Source organism: Galeopterus variegatus, unplaced genomic scaffold, assembly GCF_000696425.1.
Source record: "Galeopterus variegatus unplaced genomic scaffold, G_variegatus-3.0.2 Scaffold215, whole genome shotgun sequence".
NCBI classification, from domain to species: domain Eukaryota; kingdom Metazoa; phylum Chordata; class Mammalia; order Dermoptera; family Cynocephalidae; genus Galeopterus; species Galeopterus variegatus.
In genome coordinates this window covers 1,065-15,635 of record NW_007726326.1, presented here as the reverse complement: position 1 = coordinate 15,635, position 14,571 = coordinate 1,065, and the positions used below count along the sequence as shown (strand labels likewise).

Sequence of the window (14,571 nt, the reverse complement as noted above, 5' to 3'; positions counted from 1 at the left end):
TCCCTGTTAATCTTTCCTCTTTGTTATTGGGTCTCTTTCCGTTCCTCTTCTGTACTTCTGCTTTATGGGGTATCCTCTCTATCCAACCCATTTCATCATGCAGGCTTGGGGTTGGGATGGATCTTTGCAGAGAAATTGGCTGTAGTAACTGATTTTATATTGATATAAAATCAGGCTGCTGGAGTCTTTTTCTAATGAAAAGGTAAGGCTTATATTGCATTTTGGAACATTGTTTTGAAATATTTTGATTTAAAAGCTCAGGAATAACAGCTGATAAAATAAATGAAGTAGTTCACATATAGAGCTTATCAAGGTACCTGGTACACAGCAAGTGCTCAGTAAATGGCTGTTCTGCCAACACCACCACTGTTAGAAGGGAGGAATGTGAGAATTTGGATCGGTCACAGCAGGACTGAGGGGAGAGACTGATAACAGCCTTGCTTCTCTAGCTTCTCCATCACCCCATCCTCATCCTTTTCTTGAAAACCTATCAGAAAAAAAGATGGTGAGATTATTGCTTTTGATTATTGCTTTTGATTATTGTTCTTTTCTCTTGAAAAGTTGATCATTTAGTTTTATTTCTTATTGAAAACTTACTTAGAAATGTAAAAGAACTTGCCCAGTTAGTCTTTATAACTCTTTTTTTATTTTCTTGGTAAGGTTTATAATTAAGAGTTATTCTTTAGTTCACTCATTAAATTAGTTCTAAAAGTGTATGTTTTCCTTAGATTATTTTTATCACTGTGTAACAATTTGATTGAAGTAGTTAAAATCCAAAGCTGGATAAATACCAAATAGGAAGAGTGTTTCCTTATTGGTCTCCTGCAAAGGACAAGTACTTCCTTTATTCTCCCTTACCCTATTGTATGCTGGGATTCAGCCTGGAGCAAACATTTATGGAGTCATTATGGGTCCTGAAACAACAGCAACAATGGTAATGTTGACACAACCACAACTGTAGGTCTAGGAACAGGATGGCCACAATTAAGAGTAAAATCCTGGAACATTTTCATTGATTATTTCTGGGAAACAGCATCCCTCTGGATTTCTTTTAATTTTTTTAAAATTTATTTTTACCAGCTAGAGTTCCCTAGCTATGTGCTCTTTTTTTAGCCAACTTTCTTCATATTTGCCAAAAATAATACAAATCTGAAAAAGTAAGGAGGGGCAGCACTTAATACATCAGAAATCCCCAAGCTCCCCCCTTTGCATGAGGTCTTTACTTATTTCTGCCTGTGGCTTTTCCCCAAACTGTGATTAATATTTCCCTATATGCTACCGATACCATGTCCACAAATAACCATATCTTTGTGCATTGTCACTGAAAACATCGTGTTCCCTTTTTGAGTTGCACTTCTTAAAAAATGCCTTGATGCTATTGGAATTTTGAAAGTTGACACGGGAGTACCTCAGTCTTTAATTGGGAAGATCCCTACTAAACAGATGTGTAGCACCCTCCCACCCCCTTCCATCCTAGGTGACCATGTTAAATGATGACCCCATTCTAAGCGGGAAAGTCATATAAACAAAGAATCTTCTGTTAGCATCTTATTTGTATGATGTTAGATTAATTGAAATAATGCTGACCTATTTGAAATCAATTTTTTATGAATTTTATAAGAAATAATCTGAGTGCTGATTTTACTTTTTTTTTTTTTACAGATAATAATTAAAAAATGGTCCATCCCTTGTCCTCTGACATTAAATTACATACAGAAATACTTCCAGGTAATAGCTTATATTTTATTTTAAATTTAGAAGGGGGGAAAAGCAAACTAATTATTATTTTTCCTAATTAATGAGAAAGTAATGGCTAGCTTGCATTTTTGGAACTTTGTTTTAAAGTATTTTGATTTGAAAGCCTAGTAATAATAAATTCACTATTTTCGTTGATGTATTCTGACTTTTAATAGCTGTTGGTTTCTCTTTTTTACCCTCAATACCCTTAAACAGATTTCAAATGCTACAGATGATTGTAAACCAAAGGTCTTTCATTTCTCCAAAGAGGTGTGTAAGTTATTAACAGATACTTTTGGTTATTTTTCACATTTCAAGTTTTAAGAGATTTGTGTAACATGGTCTCTTAGGTCTTTGTACCTGTAACTAATTAATTTTCATGAAAGTGCTAAGTATAGGATTGCCTACTAGAAGAATAATATTATTTAACACAGGGTGGCCCATTATGAAGCAGCCACCTTTTTTTTTTTTTGGCATGCCTTTAAATGGAGCCTGTTTTAAATGGGCCTTTGCTTAAAAGAACAGATTTACCGAATGTCTGGTCTGGCCAATAAGGTCCTCTGTGGATACAGACTTCCTGTTGCCCTCTGGACTTGTAAAGCTAAATAGCCAATTATGTCAAAAACTCCTCCCCTGTGAGTAGAACCTTGGTTTGTAGCTAAACAGCCTCATCATTGGACTAGTGATTGGACTGCAAATATATGATCTGGCCAACATTCTGAAGTTGAAATTTATGATGCCTGGAGCAGAGACTAGAAGACCAACTCCCCTTGCTTACTCTTAAGAGCCATAGGATACTGACAATGCCTGCAAAAGCCCCTGAGCATCAGCAGAGGTGACAGGAACTGTGATCTAGATAGTCTGTGCTTTACAACTCTAGAATAGCTCAGAGTTTTTCCTGTTGCTGCAAGTTGCTTCATCTACACTTTCTGATTCTGCTGAAATACTATTTTACACATCCCAGCTACTAGAATCCCCTCCACTCATGTACAACTCTATTAGTGTAGAACATTAGCGTGGTTACTCCTCCATGCAGAATTTTTCTTTTTATCCCGAGTTTTTAATTGAGAAATGTCTCTCTGGTCACACAAGTGAGGTTATCACATCTTTTACATAGTAAAGATCTCCATGGGTCTTAAAGATCTAAGTGGGAACATTGACAAGCCAGGAAATTGAATAATATATGAAGGAGAGAATTTGTGAATTAAACTCTCGTTCCCCTAATCCTGCCTCTAAACACTACAGTTTCCTTCCTCCTAGTCCCCCTCAGATACTTTAGGAGTCTAGGCATTATGTCCCAAGGTAGGTCTTCATCATCTGGAACTTCTTTCACTGAAGAGCCTAAAGTTAGTTGAGGGAAAATTTTTTTAGAGCAGAAAAGAGAAAACAAATCACCACCATTCGGTACTGTATTTGGTAAAGGCAATATTTTCATTTAGATGGTAACTTTTTTTGTTTTGTAACTTCCTCTGGCTCTTGTTTAAAGTTCTAATAATAAAAACTAAACAAAACAAAACTCATGCTCGTGTATTCCATTGGATCTCTAAGAGTTTGTAGGTCTAGAATAAATGATGTTCATTCCTATTGAAAGAGATCCTCATCAAAGATGCTGGCAGTACTAAGATGTGATTAGTATTTTCAGTATTCCCTTGGATTGGGTTGGTGAAAAGGTTCAAAAGCGTTAACTATTATTGCTGCTTGGGTAATAAGATGTATTTTAATGGTGCATAATTAGGAAAGACTGAGAATTACAGTAAGAACATTTCAAAATGTTATTTTCATTTTACCAAGATATTATTTATCTTACCTAAATTTTTTTTTATCTTACCCAAATAATGTAGAAGAAAAAGCAATTGTAGTAAAAGCAACATGGTATGGGAAGCCAGCCAAGAAATATTCTGGCTGGTACAGGCAAGCCAACTATCATGTAAAATATTTGCTGGTGACCGTAGGTCTATCTCTCTTTTTAAAAGTCTTATTTTAGAAGGAGGTGATTCATGAAAGATGAAATAAGTTAAACCAAATCGGTTTTTTTAAGAACTAAGTATGTTGTCAAATGAAATAGTGATTTCAATAGAGTAGCCTTTAATAATTTTGTCTTTTTAAATTTTTTTTTCAGAGTGCTTATGCTATACCAACCATGGCTTTTTCATTTCTCTGCCATACGTCAATATTGCCCATATACTGTGAACTTCAAAGGTACTATAGAATACTGGCATATTTTGAATGCATTGTGTCTTTTTTGAGTATTAATTCTATCAAGTTGGGAATGTATCCTGGAGGTGTAATCATTCTGTGCTAATTTCAGATTAGGAACTCTAGTGTATAGTTATTGATGAACTAGGTCTTTAATGATTGAAGAATCCTCTTCACTAGCTTGGGAGATACTTGTTTCTTTAGATGTAATTCAGGTCATTGATTCTACTTTTGCCATTTTTGTCTTTTAGCCCTTCAAAGAAAAGAATGCAAAATGTCACCAATACAGCAATTGCTTTAAGTTTTCTCATTTATTTTATATCTGCACTCTTTGGGTACCTCACTTTTTATGGTGAGTATATTCTTTAATTATGCATGACCAAATATATTGTTATGAGATGATCTCACACCTTAGTATAGACTTTATTTCTGCCCTTCATTAGTAAATTACCTTGTTCAGGCCCCCAGATCACAATGCAGTAGTGTGGTGGTGCTAGGATCCTAAATTGATTCTCTTTCTCATAGAAAGGTGGATCAAATGCAATGAATTCATATGAAAATTTTCTTAAACTCCTAAGTAAAGCTTCAGGCTTAAGGACATTGATGTCTTTCTACAAGAAAAAAATGCACAATCATGATTTTGTTTTTAATTGCAATTTTTTTTTTAATTGAAACAGTTGATTGTACATATTTGTGGGGTACAGAGCTGAATATCAATACCTGTGTTAAATTGCAAATTTGATACATTAGACTCTAGTCCAGACATTCTGGGGGGCCGTGTTGGGAGAGAGTCTCCTTAATTGCAAAAGAACAAGTAGAGAAAGAAGAGGGTTTTACACTGGACTAAAGTTGTACACTTAGATGTCAGACATCTCTGCCTTCAGACTTACCACCGGATTCAGTACATGTGCATTCTATGGCACACCATGACCTTTCTCCTTAATTTTTTTAAAAGATTTTTTTTTTAATTCAAAAAATAAAAGTAAAATTCTCTTTTATTTATTTTGGAAAAATTGCATGCTTGATATGTTGGTTTATTTTCGTCTTCTGATAAGAACCTCAAGAAAAAGTAAAACTTAAAAGTGTAGAACAAGAAAAAAAAATTTAAGCTCTATTGTTTAATTTGCAAACATGATTGTTTAATTTGCTTTGTCTAATTATAATACAAGTTCCATTCAATTTGTCAAATTCTGAATACATTCTTCAGTTTATGAATCCTTTTATAACAACTCTCCAAATAAATGGCTGTTATTACTTCGGTGATGCTTAGCTATTATGCCTCTTGATTTTATGGTTGATAGCCTCGTGCTCATGTTTCAAATTTTAGACATCTTTGATGACTGGTAATGACACTTTCCTTATCTCCCATGGTGATGCTTAGCTATTATGCCTCTTGATTTTATGGTTGATAGCCTCATGCTCATGTTTCAAATTTTAGACATCTTTGATGACTGGTAATGACACTTTCCTTATCTCCCAGAGTTTTTCCGAGTCTGACAAGTTTTTGGACAATGTTTACTTGTACAGCTACCTTTCGTAAGCCAGGAGGAAAAAAGTATGAGTTTTGGAATCCAGCAAATCTGATTCAAATAACTCCTCTACTCTAACTAGCTATATGACCTCAAACAGGACACTTCATACTTCACCTTGCAGTATCTTCATCTCCTAATCTGTACCATGGCGACAACTACACAGGGTTGTACTAAGGAGGAAATGAGTTATATGTAAAATGCCTCTTATAGTATCTGGCGGATAATAGTCCTCCACGAATGAAAGCTACTGCTAGTGGTGTGTTACTATTATTATTATCATTATTATTGTAATGTTTCATAATTTCAGATGCTCTATCTTTCAGCACTTTACTTTTCTTCTCATTGTCTGTAATAAAATTTAAATGTGGTAGGTTTTCAGTGTATAATGTATTATCTTGGCATTTTCAATGTGGGAAAAAATATAATTGCTTGTATGGTTCTTCTTTTCTTGCTATTTCTGTTATCAACAGTAATAAAGGCCATCCATTAATAGAAATATGCTCTTGCATTTTTATATTGATGTAGAATGAGAGTGGTAGAGTTCTGTGTACACTATCAGAAAAGCAACATTTTATTTCCAATGTGAGCATGGTGCCCTGCTGGATACACTGAAAAGAAAGTTAAAACATACTGGCAAGCTTTTTTGATCATAGCTGATAAAATTCTTCAAATATATACGCTCTTTTTTTGCTTGTTGGGTTTGTTAGTTTGTATACAGACTTGAACTCAAAACTTTGTCAATAAGATACGATAGCATGGTGTCTTAGGATTCAAAAAGATTTAGCATACCAGAATAGCTGTATTTTTTTAATTAAAATTGTCACCTGGCTCAAATCCTATTTAGAGATCTCTGACATTGAAAAAAAGTCCAGAAAAACTGACCTCCTTTTCCTCCTTATGGGTAAATAAAACTATCTGGAGGAAACCTCAAAGGGCCTACCAGTGTCCAGGATGGCTGAGAAATAGTTACATGAATTGCCATTAGATGCTTAGGAGCTATATTAAATTGTAACAAAGCTTAGATTGAAAGGGATGTGGAGGAGGGATGGATGCTAATACATTCATTGAGCTAACATTTAAGTAAGTGTCAGATATTTTACCTACATTGCCTAATTTAATTCTTATAACAACTCCACAAGGTTGTATAGGTTTGTTTGGGTTAAGTACTTAAGCCAGATACCTGCAGCTAATGAATAATGGAGTCGGGATTTCAATCTAGTTTTGCCTCTCTTCAAGGCTAGTGTCTTTGTTATTGTGCTGCTCCTCAGAAATTCTGCTATAGAACCCAGGTTTCCTTCATTTCAAGTTTTTGTTAAAGTGAACTTTTGGAAAAATTTGACTCGCTTGGGCTCCAGGCACACATGTGTGTGTGCATGTATGTGTCTGTCTTATCACTGTTGCTTGTCTATAAAGGCTAAAGGTTTTCATCATGTAAAAAATGTTTCCTGGAATAGGGATATTTGCCTGATTATCAAGAAAAGCTGTTATGTTGTCTCTAATTTAATCCCTTCTCTGCTAATGCAGAATCTTCAGCATATCCAAATTTTATATAATGGAGTAATACACATCTAAGAAAACTCACATGGCAGGTAGGTAAATGATTGGTACATAGATGGATAGATAGAATCATAGAAAAGTAATTTCTTGACCAACGACAGAAGATGCAGATATTGATTTGCTCTTCACAGTGGTCTTTTTTGAGCTGTTAATCATAACCAAGAGAAACCTTTTATGGTATCTTTCTGTAAGGATTACAGGAACTCTCTATCTTATGGAAAGAAATTGGTAATTGGGCCTGAGATCTTAAGGGCTGGCCTTGAGTTAAGGCTTTCAATTCATTTTATGGATGAGCAATTGAAGCCCAGAGAGGGGACATGACCTGTCACAGAATTAGAGGCAGGTTTCCTGAATACTAATCCAGTGTTCTTTGTGATAATCTTTGTAAACTTTATACCCTATTTGACAGTGTGGATTAAACATGGCAGCCTCCTGAGTTCAACGCCATAGATAACTTGCAGAGATCACCATAAGATCCTTTCTGAGATTTGTAGAGATTTGTCTGAATCAGAGAAGCATGTTGTACTCTATCCTTTACATATGTTAAGGCTCAGCTGAGAACACAGAATGACTGGCTCAGAAGAAAGATTTTTATCCTGGACATGTGACATATATTTCAAATTTGTAATAAATCTAGTTCCCCAGGCTTCTAAAGCTACTTGGAATCCTTTTATCCAGAGTTGCCAAAGCTTAGTTAATATCTAAATTTTGTCAGATTAAAGGGACCTATAAGTATGTACCTTGATTAATTAGATTGGCTCTGATTACAGATATTAAAGCATTATATGATAAGGAAGAGAAAAGTGTTCCTCTGATGAGCCAGGCCAATGCCCAAATGTCACATAATAACCAGACCATTTTAAAAGTCTGCAAGGTTGTTAAGCAAGAAGTGTTAATAGCTCATTTTATGATTCAGAAAATGGAAACAAAATGGTTTGCCATATTTCTCCAAAGATTCACAAGTATCTCACAGATTTGGAAATAGAATCCAGATTTCCTGGCTCTTCTTTGTCTCCTACATAGTCCATTAGTCCCACTGTGTATAAAGTATGTCTTTGATATTTCAGACAATTCATTTCTTTCCCATTTCTATTATCACTAGTCTAGTTCAGACTCTCATTACCTCTCAGTGATTAGGACAGTAGCCTTCTAAAACATAGTCCATTAGTCCCACTGTGTATAAAGTATGTCTTTGATATTTCAGACAATTCATTTCTTTCCCATTTCCATTATCACTAGTCTAGTTCAGACTCTCATTACCTCTCAGTGATTAGGACAGTAGCCTTCTAACTGTTATCCCTATTTTGCATCTCTTTTTCTTCCATTCTGTACTCCTGCTTAGTTCAGATCATAATACACTATTCTTCATAAGTCATTACAGCATGTCTACAGCCTACCAGATTGAGTCCAAACCCTGTGCAAAGCTGTATTGCTAGGTAAATGCATTTCCAGCCCTGTCGTCCCACTGCTCTCTGCTCTACAGCACACTATATTTCAGCCACTGTAGTACCTACCGGACTACTCATTTTCTCAGATGCACATTCCCTTTGCTACTCCAAGGCTTCTACTTGTGCTGCTTATTGCTTCTAGAGAATCTCTTCCCCTACATCTTGAATGTGAGCATACATACATTGGCTCTTTTAATGCTCTCAGTAACTCGATAGGTCAACGTATTGTCCCCATTTTAAAGATGTAGGAACAGAGAGACTCAGAAGTTAAGTTGCTAGTAAATCGTGGGATTTGATCATTGCTGTGTGCTCGCAGTTTAGAATCTCCATAGCTCTTTGTTTAGACCTTCTTCTGCCACTTATTTGTGTATACACTTACTATTATGTGTATTCATCTTATCTCCCCTTTTAATTTTAAGGTCCTTAAAAACAGAGGTACACTTGATTTGTTTTTTCTTTCCCCCAAAGCATCCATTCTAAAACATATACTCTCAAATTTGAAAATACCATTCTGTTCTAAGTACACACTGATCTTTCCCCACAAGACCCTGTTAACACAGTGTTTTTGAGCACACTCACTCTTCATTCCCCTCATCTGGGTTGGGGTGAAGGAGACATTCACCCCAACCCAGAGAATGGGAGAAAACTGGAGCAAAGCCTCGTCAGCATAAATCTGACCTGTATAAATCCTGTCACTGACTACCACACTGGCTTACCAAGTAAGCCATTTTCCTAACACTTTACTCGCTTTTTTATGAGATGAATCCACAGATGAAATGTTGATGAAGCAGGTAACATGCATGAAATGCTTTGAAACTGTAGAAAACATTATGATATTGAGGAAGAGGTATTGGCTTTGGCATCATAAAATATTGTGTGAATCACTCTGCCAGCTCTGCCCATTCGTGTTGTGTAAACTTAGGCAAGTCATTTAATATTTTTGAGCTTACCTGCCTATCTCATATTGTTATCATAGGTACTAAATTCAACAATGCGGGTGAAAGCACTTTACAAACAACGTAAATGTTCAAAACCCTCAGATTAAGGAAAAGTTCTAAAGAGATTTTTATATATGCATTCATTGTCATAATTTAGAGGTTCTGCCTGTCCTGATTTCTAATTTCGTTAAAAGAAAAGGATATAGGTTTCAAGAATATATTTCACAATGTCTCTTTGTTTCATAGAATAAGAAACGATGAGTTTCTTGCGGGTGAATTTGGTAATGAGAATCCAAAATCTCTTAAGATCCATTAGTGCAAAGGAAAATAATTTTGCTATTATCGACATCTTAGTAGTTTTATAATGTGATCCTTATTACTATTTTTTTATTTACAGACAAAGTGGAGACAGAATTACTCCAAGGTTATAGTAAATACTTGCCACATGATGTTGTTGTTATGACTGTGAAGTTATGCATACTATTTGCTGTGCTTTTGACAGTCCCTCTAATCCACTTCCCTGTAAGTACTCTTAAAGGTTTTGTTGCTTAATGTAGCGGCTCCCTAATATGGCAGCACTAATTCTTTGCAGACTAGAATGTTTGAATCACATCTAGTCTTGTATATCTTACTCATTTGTCAAGTAATTGATCAAAGACCTCGTACTTGCATATGTCCTCAAGAAAGCACAAAAATAACAGTGAACCACTAAGCTAATTTGTGCTTTTTGAGACTTAGTTTAGATTTACTGTCTCCCACAGCATTGTTTCCAATTTAGAAACTATAGTTCTTCTCAAGTGTTGGTTTTTTTCCCCCTTTAATTCTGTATTCTGTTTTCAAAAGAATGTGCATAAAGAGGAAAAAGTCAAGTCAGCAAAAATAAACTCCTCCTGGTTTATTGTAAATTTACTTTCACATAGTCTTTCTAGTTTAATCTTAGTCAAAATACTTTATTTGCTCTAGAATTATAATTTTAGGGGCAGAACAGATTTTTATTCTACATCTAGTTGCTATACATAAGGATCTTAAGAATTTCTGAGCAAATAAAACAAAGACTTTGGGTATAAATGCTTCTGCATGGATATCTTGAATCTCTAACAGTGAGTTCATTCTACATCTAGTTGCTATACATAAGGATCTTAAGAATTTCTGAGCAAATAAAAACAAAGACTTTGGGTATAAATGCTTCTGCATGGATATCTTGAATCTCTAACAGTGAGTTTTTCAAGAACTGGACCTTCAAGATTTTTAACCTCCCTGTGCAGGCTGCAGTGCCAAGATTGCAGCAGAGGCTGGTTAAACCTTTGTGGGGATGTGACCACCTGCTACCTGCCTTAGCAATGGGAAGTACTCTGAGCTATTTTTACATAAAATAAAATAGTAAATGGTGTTTCTTCCCCATGGCATGATGTTTTTTGTTTCTTTTAAATTGTTTGTTTTCCTGTCTATTGAATTTAATGAAAATAATTCTTTGAAATTTATTGTTGGTAATTTTTAAAATTATGTAACCTAAAAAAATTGCGTGTGAAAACTTTTTCCAAAATTAAAGCAAAATAATTTTTATGAAGCTCACACGGAAAAGTTTTTGTGTATAAACAGTTTATGTGTATGAACACTTTATAATAATACTTTATGCTGTATTTTTGGAATCTAAATGGTTTGGGGGCAAAAATAACATGGTTACTGTACATATGTTTCTCTAAGCAAATATTTTGCCTTTGACACTTCCTCTTTGCTTAAATCTATTTCCTTTTCTGTTACGCAGGCCAGAAAAGCTTTAATGATGATGTTTTTCTCCAATTTTCCATTCTCATGGATTCACCATTCTTTGATCACCCTAGCACTCAATATTATCATTGTTTTACTTGCAATATATGTTCCTGATATTAGAAATGTATTTGGTGTAGTTGGTAAGTTTTCTATTTCAAAAAACTCCCATAATAAAATGGATAAAGTTGTTACCTGGCCTCATATCTGAATCTGACAGTATCCTTTTTTTCCTCCAAAGGTGCCAGTACATCAACATGTTTGATTTTTGTATTCCCAGGACTATTTTATCTTAAACTTAGCACAGAGGATTTACTCTCATGGAGAAAGCTTGGAGTAGGTTGTTTTCGTTTATTTCTTTTAAGACTTCTGTTTTAAGAAGTAATTTGTCATTTTATATTATTTTATCTTGTGTTGAAAAAATCAATATATATTAAAATATAAAATACATTGTTTGGAAGGGTGGAGGTTTAAGAAACACTCTAATTGTTTTTTTAATCTTTTTTTCTTGTTTCCACAGGCTTTTGTGTTGCTCATCTTTGGAATTTTTGTTGGGAATTTTAGTTTAGCACTCATCATTTTTGACTGGATTAATAAATGAAATATTTTTCTACTTCTTATGAAGGATAATTTACCTCTGTATGAAAGAAGGAATAATTCTGGGAGGTACCTTGGATGAAAATAACATTTTTGTAAAAATCATTATCAGGAAAGCAGAATGAAATTGCAGTAGAAGTGTATAGCAGTTTTAATCAAAGAAAGAAACCCAAAATCCTCTTACATACATTGGGTCAATATTTTGTTTGTTTGGGTGTTTTTGGTTTTTGATTAACAGACTTTATTTTTTAGGTAGTTTTATGTTTACAGAAATCTTGAACAGAAAGTGCAGAGAGTACTATCTACCCCCTCGTCCCCAACATACCCAGTTTCCCCTGTTATTAACATCCTGCATTGGTGTGGTACATTTGTTACACTCGATGAGCCAACATTAATACATTATTATTAACTAAAGTTCATAGTTTACCTTAGGGTTCATTCTTGACTACCACTCATTTTTTTACTGTCTCTATATTTGCCTTTTCCAGAAGGTCATGTGGTTGGGATCATGTGTGTCCTTTTCAGACTGGCTTCTTTCATCTAGCAACATACAATAAGTTTCTGTCATGTCTTTGTGTCTTGTTAGCTCCTGTCCTTTTAGCACTGAATAATATTCCATTGTATGGATGTTCCAGTTTGTTAATCCATTCACCTGTTGAAAGACCTTTCGGGACTTCCAAGTTTTAGCAATTGCAAATAAAACTGCTGTAAATATTCATGTGCAGATTTTTATGTGGATATAAGTTTTCAACTTATTTGGGGAAATAACAAGAAGCACAACTGCTGCATTGTATGAGAAGAGTATATTTAGTTTTTTAAGAAACTGCCAAACTACCTTCCAAAGTGGCTGTACCATTTTGCATTCCCACCACCAATGAATCAGAGTTCCTGTTGTCCCAAATGCTTGTCAGCATTTGATGTTCTCAGTATTTTAGATTTTCACCATTCTAATAGGTGTGTTTGCAGTTCCCTATTGGCATATGATGTTCAGCATCTTTTCATATGCTTACTTTCCATCTGTATATTTTCTTTGGTGATGTATCTGTTCAACTCTTTTGTCCATCTCAAAATTGGGTTTTCTCATTGTTGAGTTTTAAGCATTCTTTGTATATTTTAATTGCCTGTCCTTTATGAGATATGTGTTTTGCACAGATTTTCTCCCAGTCTGTGGCTTGCCTTTCATTCCCATAACAGTGTCTTTCACAGAACAGAAGTTGTTAAGTGTATTTAAAAATGTTCTTAAATATATTGGGTCAATCTTTTGTTTATTAGTTTTTAAAGGAATCAATGTATTAAATTTATATACAAGGTTGAATCTTAGCTTGTGAATTAATGTTGTCCGCATCAATTGCTAATAACAAAACTGTGAGATTATTCCACTTGGTATTTTGCCCTGTCTCCAAATCCTATCCAAAAACTTGGTGATTTTCTTCTGAGATAGAAATGTGATGACTGGCTGTGGATTCGAAAGTTCTCTGAAATTCCTCAGTTTGTCACTAAAACATGTAACATTCTACTTGAGAAACAGAGAAAAACATTGATCTTTTATATCACATTTTGTTTGCAGGTTGTAAATCATTGCAATCTTCCCATTGACATGGCTTATTTCTGGTTGGAAATCAGAAGCCACGGCTCTCTTCCCATGAGTATTCCATGTAAAGGGCACATTTGTTAGCAGCCTACCAAAGCCAGGGAGTATCAATAAAAATGTAATCCTACCCCAGTGCACATGTAAAGTAGGGAATTGCATGCAAAGAGCCAACTTGCATATATGGGAATGCACACTTTTGCAGGTTCCCCCTTGCTTCTCACTTAGGAAACAGGCTGAGAGATTGACAACTGAGCTTCTCCTTTGGAAAGATCAAAGAGGTACTTCTTTGGCAACTCGAGAACAGCACAGTGTAATGGGAAAAGGCCAAGCTTTTGGGTTAGAAAGACTTGGATTCAAATCTCAGTGAAAGGCACACTACTTGACTTATCTAAGCCTCCACTTTCAGATCTGTAAAATGGAGTTAATACATATTATACATCATGTGTTGAGAGGATTAAATGACCTTGTGTAAATTAGGTGCAGACCAAAACAGGCTCTCTTAATAAATTAGATGTTTATCCCCTTTCTGTGATTCCTTATCTGGACCAGTAAAATGAATTTGCTTTCAATCAAGGACATGGAAACATATCTTGAATTTCTTCATCTTCCATCTTGCACAACAATTATCTTCCTAATCTTTCTCTCACCTTCACTCACAGAGGAACTGGCTCCCAGTGCACTGTTTTTAGTGCTTTCCCACAGTATTACACCAGCCGTGTGCTCCTACTAATGCCTTCCTGAAACTAGGCACTTTAGCATGGTCCCAGGGGCACAGCCAGGCATGGCCTCCTTTGTGGCTTCAGGTCAGCCAGAGCCCATCAGTCTGATAGCCTAACACTGGTACCCTCTTTTTCTGTTTATGAAATTATGGATCCAAATATAAATAAGTGTTCAGCTGCTTAAATAAACCTAACTCCAGTAATACCAAAATAACCCTAAATCTGCAACAGATGTAAGGATGCCCCCTGGGGCAAATGTCAAGTGTGATGACAGCTGGGCATCAATTAATACATTTGTCGCCTGCTCATGTGAAAAGATCACGGGAGGTACGGCAAAGGGACAAGTAACCTATCAAACACTCTGTACAAAACTTAGTAAATATCAAGAAATATTATTTGTGGAGGTGTTCATTTTAATTTTACTTTAATGTTTCACCGTATCTGTTTGCCTACTTGGAATCAATAACTTTCTCTGTGAGCTTGGAGGAC

At 35.2% G+C, this 14,571-nt stretch overlaps 1 protein-coding gene across 2 annotated transcripts in view; it reads left to right on the top strand.

Annotated features, from left to right (window-relative positions):
- Positions 1–12,242, top strand: part of SLC38A6 (solute carrier family 38, member 6) — a 57,816-nt gene extending 45,574 nt beyond the window's left edge. For both annotated transcript variants that reach the window (XM_008565937.1, XM_008565938.1), the window contains exons 9-16: positions 1,663–1,728; positions 1,954–2,007; positions 3,857–3,936; positions 4,185–4,285; positions 9,806–9,930; positions 11,174–11,318; positions 11,417–11,511; positions 11,696–12,242. In XM_008565937.1, coding sequence (XP_008564159.1) covers positions 1,663–1,728; positions 1,954–2,007; positions 3,857–3,936; positions 4,185–4,285; positions 9,806–9,930; positions 11,174–11,318; positions 11,417–11,511; positions 11,696–11,776 — 747 coding nt within the window. In that variant the 3' untranslated portion in view covers positions 11,777–12,242. The remainder of the gene's footprint in view (positions 1–1,662; positions 1,729–1,953; positions 2,008–3,856; positions 3,937–4,184; positions 4,286–9,805; positions 9,931–11,173; positions 11,319–11,416; positions 11,512–11,695) is intronic.
- The last annotated feature ends 2,329 nt before the right edge of the window (positions 12,243–14,571 follow it).